A 12,286-nucleotide genomic window follows, 5' to 3' on the forward strand; every position below is an offset into this window, starting at 1 on the left:
TACAATGTGTGTATGTGCTTTCAAATCGTCTGCCGACACAAATTTTACAGGGTTTTCTTAGGCAAGGAATACTCAGAGGTTGTTTTCCTGTTCTTTCCTATGAAATAAAGCCTACAGCACCTGGTATTTATAGGTGGTCTCCCATCCAAGTAGCAACCAGGGCTAACTCTGCTTAGCGCTTCCAAGATCACTTGGGATCTGGAGCTTTTGTGAAACCTCTTAAATAATTCCTGATTACCAAAGAAGGATTAACCTCATGAGCAGCAAACAATGGTGCGTTACAGACCGCCCCTTTGGGGCGGCCTGTAGGCACGCCTTTCCCCGGTGTATCGGGGCCTCAGCGGTCAGAACAGCAGCCGCTGAGGCCCCAATCCGCCGCTTTCCAGGCCGCGGGGAAGTGGCAAAAGGCCGCTTCCCCGCAGCCTGGAAAGGGGTGTCCTTGAGGCTTCAAGTCCCAAGGACATCCCGCGGCGGCGGGGAGGAGGAGAAAGGGGCCGCTTGGCCCCTTTGTCCCTTGCGTTGCTGGGTGCAGTCGTCTGAAGGCTGCGCCCAGCGACACAAACCAGGAAGGAGCTCCGTTTCGGAGCTCCTTCCTGCTCTGCAGAAAGGGTGCGTTAAGCGCCCTCGCGCAGAACGATGGCGGCGCGTTCGTGACATGATCATGGCGGCGGCCGTGTGGAACGGCCGCCACCATTTTGTGCGCGCAGAGCGCGTACTAGGGTTAGGGGGTGCGGAAGTACCACCCCTTCCTAACCCTAGTACACGCTCCGCGCGTACTTTAATGGCGGTCTGTAACCCGCCAATATGTTGCAGAACAGGGCCTTTTTAATATTAGTTGAGGTTCTGCCTACTAATAACGTAACATCCAAAGCTCCCTTCCTACAGATTCATCTACTCTACTACTGTCTACTCTGAGAGGCTGCAGTGCTTGGGTCTCAAGGAAACAGAATCACAGAGTTGGAAGAGATGTCAAAGGCCACCAAGTACAATCCCCTGCTATGCAGGAATACACAATCAAAGCACCCACAACAGATAGCTAGAAGGTTTTTTCAGGCCAGTTATCTAAAACTCTTTTTTCACTAGGGATGGCAGGGACTGAATATAGGATGTGGTGCAAAGCTTCAGCCCTTGCCAGCCTGCTTGAATCAAATCCTCATACCCTGGCAGATCATTCACATTTTTATCATTGAATATATATCAGCTTTTGTAATAGCAAACACCCTAACATGTAAAGAACAGTCATGTGTTTTTAAGCATGTGGCATTCATGTATTCATGTATACGGGATAATACACTCATTGCTCAATGAGTGTATTAGAAACCTTTTTGGACTAGATTTTTGGGACTATCCTAATATACGAATAAACCACTGGCGAACTATAAACTTGCCACTTTGAGGCCCATTTGAAAGGAAAGCATATATAAATATAAAACAAACAAATAAATCAAAATCATATCAATACATAAAAATCTTATCTTGTCAAGACTCTGTGATAGGTGATATGACATGAAGGCACGAAACAATAACAACCATCGAACAGAGGGCCAGGTATTGTGATGGCAATACATATCGTTTGGCAATACATACAGTTTTCCCCTTACAAAAAAATTAAAAACCCCAAGAACACTTCTTGGGTCCAAAAACATAATCATCAACATCTTATGACCAGCAGCTTTAACATTTAACAAAATTACGTTTAAAAAAACCAAAAACCATCTATATGTCTTGGCATCCTGATGTCCTCTGTCCTGGACATTTTCTTACATTCAACTATTTTAAATCATGTAAAGGACCTGAGAAGAGTTCCTATGACCCAGGCTTGTCCTGGCACAGAGGTTTATAAAAACACATTTTGGAAAGTGACTGGAAAAAAGCATGTCAGGAAAAGAAATGTGATGAGAAGCAGCAATCAAAAGGAATGCTGAGGCTTGGAGCGCAAACAAATTGAAGCAAATCATCAGCAAATGGTCTCATTATACATACAGTAAGGAATTTGTCGCAAGATAAAATAGAATGCAATGAACCCATTTCTAAATGATTCATTATTATGTCATAAACATAACTTTCTCAATGTCAAGGACTCTCACCAGTTAGTAATGTATGAAAAGACAGACTGGGTACAAAGAAAAATGTTTGATCCTCAGGCAAAACAATATAATCACAAGCAGTGTACTCCCTGAGAGGAGAGAATCTAAAGGTGAAAATATAAGTGTTAAAGATGCTGTCTACCTATCAGCATCCCAATTGCATCAAATTTAATTTAAGAACTTGCCAAGGACCATCGTCACGTTACAAAGATGTAGCTAACAAGAAAAAATCTGAAGGACTGAAATGGGAATACACTGTGAGTAGAGATTAATTGGAACAAGGGTTATTTTCCAGATTTCAGTTAATAAATTATTAGTTATTATATATGTTGAACATAGTTTGTATAGTGTTTTCTTGCACTGCACCACAGTATGTATTTTTCAACTATTAAATCCTTATCCTTAATGTTGGAAATGTTTCTCTGTTTAAAATGTCATGAGAACTGAGCAGCAATTATTTTGCACTTCTTTGTACTTCTGCAGTTTTTAGTATGCTTTCCTTTAGTACCTCTGCAATGATTGACAGAAATGTTTTGGTTATGTTTTTAAAGAAAAAAAACACACCCACTGTTACCTGGATTCTAACAATACTGATTCAGAGACTCTCTCTTAATAGGTGGCCTATGAGTTGCTTATTCTTCTGTTAACAAGCTAAGAGAATAAAGCAGTTACACTGTTTTAGTATAAAGGAAAAACCATCTGTAATACCTTGGGAGGAGCCTCATCTGATCCTCCAGAATCCCAGGACACTGTGACTTGCCGCCTTGATTCCATTCTCATTCGTTCCTCCTGCTGCAGCTTCTCTTCCTCCAGTATTGTACTAAGGGGAAGATAAATGTTGCACTGAAGATAAATGACATTCTGGCTCAGAGTGTAATAGATGTCGTCCTCAAGTCTCCTCCAAGCACATTCCCCAAACCAATGGTTCCAGACTGCAGACTAGTAAGGAATTTGCTAGACAAATATGTCTTCTTTTTAGACAGCAATAGAAATGGTTAGACTGTATAAGGCTAATAATGGGGAGGGGAAGTGGAGGCGGGGGAGAACATGCCTTTGCAAAATTAGCAACTGGGTACTGAAACATAAGACTCTTTAAAAACCAAGACATATGGCAATAGAAGATATATTTAGAAATTTATGGGTGATCCCCCAGAAGAACATCATACACACACACACACACACACACATATATATACACACATACATATTCTCATTCAAATTCCTTTTGATCTAATGGCACCAGTGTAATTATACTGAGGCAATTAATCAAGCACATACTTGTTTGAAAACATTCATACTCAACACGGAAAATAAGACTGCTGCATTTCTGAAAAGTTAGAAACAAGCATCAGACTTTCATTCTCTCTTTTATGAATAAGAGACAGACAGATCATCTATTCAACTGGGAACTATCATCGCAGATTTTTAAAGACCAAATCCAAAATGTTATAGCTCACTTTTAACCCTTTACAGTACACAAATTCAACTCAACAAAAACTATGATAATTGCTTGGCTCCTAAAAGGAAACAAGAGAAAAACATTACTCACTAAATAAGAAAGGGTTGTAATCATTATTCCTTCAATACTTACCACTTCTTTGACACTTAAAGTGATTACTTGCAGATTTGTTGCTGCCTCAGAAATTCCCTCCTCCTTTCCCACATTGCAAATTACCAAGCTTGGATATTAGCCATCTTGAAAAAACTTGGGATACTGCTTTCTTATTAATTCCAGGCGATTAACTGGAGAGGCAACTACAACATCTACAAAATCCTATGTTATATGTATTCTTAGGAGTTCAACGCTGATCTGATCTATTTCCACTTTGGACTCTCTAGAGCAGCAAGCTAATCAATCTGGCACTGGAGCAAGCCCTGAACTTTGGATGCCAGTCAGAAGTTTCTCAAAGGCTGCTCAGAATCTACATCCTTCTTTTTCTTCTTCTTCTTTGTCAAGCTCCTCCACTTAACTGCCTGGAATAAATAATGAAAGGCCTGAGTTCTGCTGCTTTAGTCTATTACTCATTTCAAAAAGTAAATTCCTTCTTGATTGGCTATTAGATTTTGCTTTGTTGCTCTGCCAAACATCAAACCAAGCCACAGCTTTTACAAAGGTGGAGGAGGCAGAATCCCAGATAGTCATTCATTTCATTTGGTTGGTGAAAATATGTGAATTTTGAGTATGCTGCCCTGCAATCTCAGTTCATGGCAATAGGAAGTAATTTCTATACTGCTTATCACTGCACTTAAGCATTCCCTAAGCGGTTTACAATATGTAAGCTAATTGCCCCCAACAAGCTGGGTACTCATCTTAGAGACTTATGGAAGGATGCCAGACTGAGTTGCCCCTGGCTGCTATTGAACTCATAACCTTGTGCTTTATGAGTGAGTGGCTGCAGTACAGGCATTTAACCACTGTGCCACTAGGGCTCTTAGTTCATCACTCAGTAGGCTTCAAACTCACACACCCCACTACCACAAAACCCTCGTTGTGTGCCTTCAAGTCATTTCTGACTCATGGAAACTGTAAGACAAACCTATCATGGGGTTATCTTGGTGAGATGTGTGCAGAGGGGCCTTGCCTTTGCCTTTCTCTGAGGCTGAGAGAGAGTGTGATCTACCCATGATAACCCAGTGGATTTCTATAGCCGAATGAGGATTCAAACCCTGCTTTCCAGTCGTACTTCAACGCTCAAACCACTACATCATTCTGGTTCTCTTCACAGCAAAATAGTGCATATTTTTCTGATGTGTATTCTTGAAGCAATAAATAAATAAATACATACATACATAATAAAATTTATTTTTATCCCGCCCTTCTGTGTAACGCAATCAGGGCGGCTTACAACATTGAAATATACATTCCATAACATAACCCCTAGTCCCACCCCCCACCCCTAAAATACAATTAAACCAATTACAATTAAAACATACTTATAAACATTAGTAATAAATATTCATTAAATAGTAACTGTAGCCAGTCAGAGGTCAACTACTTGGGTCTTCTTTTCGGTGGCCGGATATCGATCCAGGAAAGGCCTGCCGGAAGAGATCCATCTTAACAGCTTGTTAAAAGCTGTTTAAGGTGGTAATATGACAGATCTCTTCTGGCAGGCTGTTCCATAATCTGGGAGCGATGGCTGAAAAGGTCCTCTAGGAGGTTGGAGACAATCTAGTTTTTAAAAGTTGCAGCAAATTCCTCCCAGAAGACCTAAGTGCATGGGGTGAAGTGTACAGAAGAAGGCGGTCCAGGAGATAGTTTGGACCCAAGCCACTGAGGGCTTTAAAGCTGATAACCAACACCTTGTACTGGGGTGGAAGCTAATGGGCAGCCAGTGAAGTGATGTTAAGATTGGTGTTATATGGTCTCTTCTGGATGTACCTGAGACCAATCTGGCTGCCATATTCTGTACTAGTTGAATTTTCCGGACCAAGCACGAGGGTAGCCCCATGTAGAGTGCATTACAGAAATCAGGATGGGAAGTTACCAGCACGTGTACCACAGTTTCAAGATCCCTAACTTCCAGAAAAAGGTGCAGTTGACATATCAGCCAAAGCTGATAACAGGTGCTCCTGACTCTTGCATTTACCTGATTTGTCACCTAGAGCGACAGATGTAGGAACACCCCCAGACTGCGAACACAGTCCTTGAAAGAAAGTGTGACCCCATCTAGGACTGGAGGTTGTATCCCTATACCTGGGTTCGGGGCTGCTACCACGAGTACATCCGTTTTGTCTGGATTCAGTTTCAATCTGTTTTCCCTCACCCAGTCCATTACTGCCAGCAAGAAAAAGGGTAGAGAAGAGCTGGAGAAACTCAAACTTTTGCACAAGTTGAATGTGGGAGGACAATGTGTAAATCTACAGCACTATATAAATAAAGTATAATAATAATAATTCCTTAGCAAAACAAGATTGCAGAGAATTAAAATATTCTATTAGGGTATATAAAGTTAATTTATGGAAATGAAGTGAGAAAGTCCCATTTCATTTTCCTTCTTCAAAGCAAGGAGATTTGTAGTATCTTTTTCAACATTCACGATATCCACCAAGATCCCAGAAACAATTTTATTTTATGAGCCATTCCATGCTAACTCTAAACTGCACACAACAGCAAACCCCAAAAACTTGATTTTGCTGTGCACCTCATTTATTTTTAAAGAATAGTACGAACTTGGAGACGAGCAAAGAAAGTATGGGCTTGTTGTCTTAAAAAAGTCATAAACAGAAGAGAGAGACTACAGGCATGACCATGACAAACATGCAGAGTCACAAGAGCGCCTACTTGCTGCCAGCTAAAAGGGAATCCTGCATTCTTAGCCACATGCCTAGCCATTTATCTCTACTCATCGCTATGATGTCTCTGACATTTGCCTTGGAAAAATTAAGTCTAAACAGATGTAGCAAGAATTCATGATATTTTTCACTTTCAAATTTAGGCTTTTCCTGTTTCTTTAAGAGTAGCCATGTATTTCTAAGTACATGTCTTACGAAGGTGTTAACATGGACTCTGCCATTGTTCCTCCAAAACAGATTTTGGAGCTATGAGGTTTTGAAACTATTTTCTAAATAGAGAGAAGCTGTAGAACAGCCTTACTTTTAAAACAGCCTTTCCAAAGATAGAGAATTAGTGGGCCATGGGCTAAAGTTTGTCTTTTATAGCTGAGAACTTGGATAGGAGAGCAAACTACTGCCCACTGCCAGAAAACCACTCCAACTTAGGTTTTAGCTTCTAGCATACTCCCTGCATCTTCATCCTGAGGACATTCTTTCAAATGGCACTGTGGAGTGAATCTGTAATCACATCTGGGGGTTAGCTGTAAGAGAAAGATATTTAGCACAAGCTCAAAATCATTTTATGACTTGTAACAAGCGTTTCAAATCAGAAGCATCAAGACAACCCTGTCCCAAAATCCTGATCAGTTGAAATGAAGCATTTTCTGTAAACAGAAAAAGAGTGTGTGAGATGGAATAACTGAATGCATGGAGGGAGCTGGGGATGAGAACTCTTTGCCTTGTTCTCAAACTGATAGGCTAAGTCTCAAATGGAGATGAACTGAACATCTTGTGCTGCTCCATACAACTAAGAACTTTGGTTTATCAGAGCTCCTGAACATGATAACATTCTTCTTGCAGACCTTACTTGCCACCACAGCAGGGTCAGGAGTGAACAAGAAGTGACTGGGGCATGCATTCATGTGTCTTCAGCTAAAGTCTTTTTGAAGAATGCCTAAAGAGGGCTTGTGAGAAGCTTGAATCTGCTTCAAGTGAAGGATTAAAAATAACAAATAAAACTGCCTTTGTTTGGCAACTGGGAGGGTCAGCCCATAGATGGAAACAGTACAGCTTCTTGAGATATTTTTGACTAACGTTATACAGCTGCTTGAAGACACTCCTCACATTTTAATGCTCGAATTCACAGGAGGTCACAGAAGTCAGATTGAGCCATATTTTCCCAAACTGAACATTATTTGTAGTAGAGTAAGTCAGTCAGTCAGTAAATTAGTCAAGGGGCATGTCTTGTCATGCTGCTTGCCTCTGCCAGATGTTAAAGCTGCTTGGAGGCATACATTTCATTTCCCTAGAAAAGCTTAGATACTCAATTTGAAGTAGCCATTCAGATGAATTTTCAAGCATAATATCACTATTCTAGCTAACCCCACTTATACCTCACAATGCACTCTTTGGCCCAAATGGAATCACTTCTCTACTTTCTAGACTGAAATCTTCTCACTGTTTCTCAGACTAGTGTGGTAGAGTGGAACAGCAGAGTTGGATATGAGTAAACGTTCATCTTAATCTAGATTACTGAGGAGGCATGATTTTCTTAGCAAACTATTCCTCATAAGCCTCATTTTATCTTCACAAAAGTGATATTCATAATGATCTTTCTTATCTAAGAATGGAAGAGTTAATTACAGTTCTTCCAAATGTACTTCTGTTGGCAAAAGGACAATGAAGGAGGACAACTCCCTAGGGGCCTTTTCAGTTTAACATCCTTTAACTTTAAAGTGGAACACGATTTTACTTTAACATCCTACAGAATCCTGGGATTTTAGGTTTCTTGCAGTATTTAGAATTTCCATCACAGGAGCTCTACTGCCTTACCAAACTAATGAACACAGGAATCCACAGGATTTAACCCTGGCAGTTAACATGGAATCATAGTACTATAACTGTGCAGTTTGAAAGAAGCCTGAGCAGTAAGGCAAATTAAGGAAGAAAGCTACTCTTCCCATTTCACCACTAAAGGTCAATCTACACGACAGGAGTTTGAAAACACAGGCCCAAAGCAGACAGGGGACAAGCAGTGACTTCTGGCCATTTTAGCCACAATCAGGCTGGGACTGCAGTGACCACACAGCCTGCTCACAAAGCGGGCTGACACCATGGTCCCAAAGCCAGCTGCCAGCAGGAGCGGCCTTTTGCCATTCCCTTTTCCAGTGGCTTTGGGCCACATTTGGTGGTCTCAGAACAGCTTCAACCCACTTTGGGGGCATGCATCATTGGAATGCCACGCCCCTGAAGTGGCTGGAAGCTGCTTCTTTTGGCTCATCTGTTTTGGGCCTTAGATATTTTCTTCTGTTACCTTTATGATTTATTACAATTACTTTTATTTTTATTGCAATAAATCATCTTTTGAATTGCAAAGATGGACCAGTAGGACCTAAACTGTTTGAAATAGATATAGAAATCAAATCAAAACAAAACAAAAGAGAAAGAAAAGAAATTGGTAGTAGGTTGATGTACTTGAAACAACCAACTTTAAGTTGTACTGTACTCAGCAGAAGACCAGTGGTTTAAGGCCATAACCAAGGTAGATGCTGGGCTTGATTGCAGTATCATCTCTCCTCTCTCTAAATCTGACAATTCCTGGCATACCTTTCTATTACCAGAGGCATGGGAGAGCAGGAGAGAACAGCTAATGTTCATGTTATGCTGCTCACAATGGAAGAGGTCATTGGTTGCATAAAACATCAAAGGCTTTTCCCCTCAAAAGTGTCCCTGCAGGCAGGGAAGAGAGGTTTAAAATGATGGTTCAGCTCCTCACTTTTTGCTGCCCTCCCAAAATCAGAAGCCCAAACATGCCAAACTCACCAAAAGAGCTCCCTCCCTAAGGTAAAGAATCCTAGCTGCTCATGAAGATTTTCTATTTATTTAATTTAATTGTAATTTAATTTTATCTTATTTTATTATCCTTACACATTTATAAAATTGCTAATTTCTCTGCTGCTTCACTGAGTCAGATACAGATACACAGGTACAGCAAGCAAAAACTATGATATTCTGGAAAGTATCCAAGAAAATAAAAGAAAGATAATAGAAAATGCAGAAGAGAAAATATTTTAAACAACTGGGAAACAATGGGATTTTGCAAGTCTATGGGACTATAAAATTTGAGACATGGTCTTCTATGACTGTCCAAGGTTGCCTAATCTGATCAGAATCCCCAGCATTTCCAGCTAAAAGGGCTGACATGGCCTTTATGGAGTAAAAGTGGGTTCAACAAATCTTTACGCAGAGTAGGAAAGAAACAGAAGCTGTTTGTAGAAAAGAAAAGAAAAAAGTTCATACTCTGGAATGTGAAGTTGAAGACTGTCATGGCCGGCATCCATAGTTTTTTGTGAGTTTTTTGGGCTATGTGACTATGTTCTATAAGAGTTTCTTCTTGACGTTTCGCCAGCATCTGTGGCTGGTATCTTCAGAGAATCAAGAATGCCAGCCACAGATGCTGGCGAAACGTCAGGAATAAACTCTTATAGAACATGGCCACATAGCCAGAAAAACCCACAAAAAACTATACTCTGGAATCTCTTTCAGTCCACCTCTTCCAGTGTTTATCTATTTGGGTTCTCTGACCAAGATCCAAGGCTTTGTTTTAGTTGTTTCAAACAGACATGTGGGGCAGGCCATTTTGAGATGAACCACATTCTCTCCCTAATGGTGGATACAAAACTGGATGCACATCCAACCTCTGTAAAGACTTGATTTTTCCAAGATGCAACCTTCACAAGAACATAGTCTACAGTCTGCATGGTCAAATTTAATTACAGTGTACAGCCTTCTCTGCAAAAATTATAAATAGTAAGTAATCAACCAGTGAACCTCCAGAAACAAGCCAGTTGGCCCGTATATAAGAGTTGGGGGATGTGTGGAGGAAAAAAGAGATAGGCAACCAAAACAGAATACCTTCTTCAGAAATATGCAAGAAATTCAATGAGCCTTACACACATTGATGAAAAGTTATGAAGCAGAACATCATGATACTGTTATTATTGGAATCAGATCTTCCAAAATGGTTTATTTTTATAGCCTTAATTTTAGATTGTGAAATTCCAAGTGGTAATCATCATTTTATAAAAATTTGGTTTGCATGAGAAGAGCACCATATCTCCAGCTACCCTGAAAACAATCTTTCAAAAGACATTTTTTGTTAGAGAAAGCTCAGCATAAAATATCAGATGTGAGCACACATGAATGGTATACTTACTTGAGCTGAGCTTTAAGTTCTGTAAATCTTGGCCGACGGCTGGGGTCATACGCCCAACATTTGGTCATAAGGCTGTAGAGAGTGGGAGGGCAGTTGGGAGGCATTGGTAACCGCTCACCATTTTCAATTCGGCCAATCACATCGTTGTTCTTCACACCCTGAAAGGGCTTTATCCCATGCATTAAAATTTCCCACATGCACACACCTGGGAAGTTTTATTTAAAAAAAGAGTAAAATGTTTTAGAAAACAGAGTATCTGGTAACACACCAGGATGAAATAGTGTGGTAATCAAGTATCAGAAAGGATTTTTCCTCAAACAGATAGCTAGATACTGGGATGATTCAGTCATCTAGCAATAATAAGTTGAATTTCATTGACTTTGGGCAATCCTACACCAAAAGTCTTCCATCAGCCCATACAAGTATGGCCAGTTGTCAGAAACTAAGATAGCTTTTGTTCAAAACTGTTGATGTACACCAGGTTAGAAAAGATTAATGTAATGGAAGAATAGACAGTTAGGTTCACCTTCACAGCTTTTGCTTTGAAAATTTCATCTCTACTAAACTTGTCCTCTAATATTCACAAGTTCCAGGCTCTATTAAAAGAAGATCTCCCCATTTTATTGACAGTATTTCTGAGGACTGTTCTCTCATAATGACAATTCTGCCCCCTGCCTAGTACAGCCCATGTAAGCATATAAACTAATTTTATAGAGGGAGATAGGGAGATGAATTGTTGTTAATAGGGACCAAGTTGACTTTGACTTATGGTGACCCTATAAATAAGAGCCCTCCAAGTCACCCTGTTATCACCAGTCCTGCCCAGGTCTTGAAAACTCAGGGCTGTGGCTTCCTTAATTGAGTCGACTCACCTATTCTACTGCCTTCTACCTTACCAAATATGCAGGTCAAATATCTTGGGAGACAGTATGCACACTAGCAGAAACTACAGTCAAGGGAAGCTGCTATACCAAATATGAAAACGTCGTTTCTTTTAGAACAGCAAGAGGCCAAATAACATTAATGAGAGCAGAATAAAGCACAAATTACCATTTAACTGTAGACAACCTGTGCTGCTTGAAAAACTGTTTAATCACAGAGGTGGATTCCTCTTGGAAGGGATACCAGAGGTAACTTTATCTCATTATTTGTACTTTCTATGAAAGGTAGAAAAAGCATCTTGCTTTTTAAGAAAATAAAACAACTTTCCCATATGCCCTTGATCCATAAAGGAAAAAAAAACCCCTCTTCTTTAGGTACAGCCTAGTTATCAAAATAAAAGGAAGGTTTGTTTCTGCAGTACATGTCATCATACTATTCCTTGGAGGATTTTTCAAAGTGAAGAAGCAAATCATGGGGGGGGGGGGGGGTATTTATGTTAGGATACTTTCCTTAACAGATACAGTAGCCAGGAATGATCCACCCCCAACCCCCCTTCTGTAAGTTCAGTGTGAAGAATGGCAAAGAACAATTTTAGGTCAGGTGGATATCTTCCTAGGAAATTTGGACATGACAGCCATCATGCAACCCTCAGTAACTTAAAGAATCAGCTATTGTCAAACAATCTTTTTGAGGCTGACATAAGGTAAGACAGAGGCTCTGTGGATAGGCAGTTCTTGGGTCCAGGAAGTGGGTAAACAGCCTGTTTTCGATTGGGTTGCAATCTCCCTGAAGGAGCAGATACAACTCTCAAAAGTGCTCACAGATC

The 12,286-nt window shown here is 40.3% G+C and overlaps 1 protein-coding gene across 10 annotated transcripts in view; it reads right to left on the bottom strand.

The window, feature by feature from the left end:
* PTK2 (protein tyrosine kinase 2) overlaps positions 1-12,286 on the bottom strand; it is a 220,197-nt gene that overhangs the window by 43,163 nt on the left and 164,748 nt on the right. For all 10 annotated transcript variants that reach the window (XM_042463825.1, XM_042463818.1, XM_042463817.1 and 7 more), the window contains 2 exons: positions 10,579-10,783; positions 2,796-2,907 (listed from right to left, as the gene is read on the bottom strand). In XM_042463825.1, the coding sequence (XP_042319759.1) occupies positions 2,796-2,907; positions 10,579-10,783 (317 nt within the window). The remainder of the gene's footprint in view (positions 1-2,795; positions 2,908-10,578; positions 10,784-12,286) is intronic.

This window comes from Sceloporus undulatus, chromosome 4 (genome assembly GCF_019175285.1).
Source record: "Sceloporus undulatus isolate JIND9_A2432 ecotype Alabama chromosome 4, SceUnd_v1.1, whole genome shotgun sequence".
NCBI classification, from domain to species: Eukaryota; Metazoa; Chordata; class Lepidosauria; order Squamata; family Phrynosomatidae; genus Sceloporus; species Sceloporus undulatus.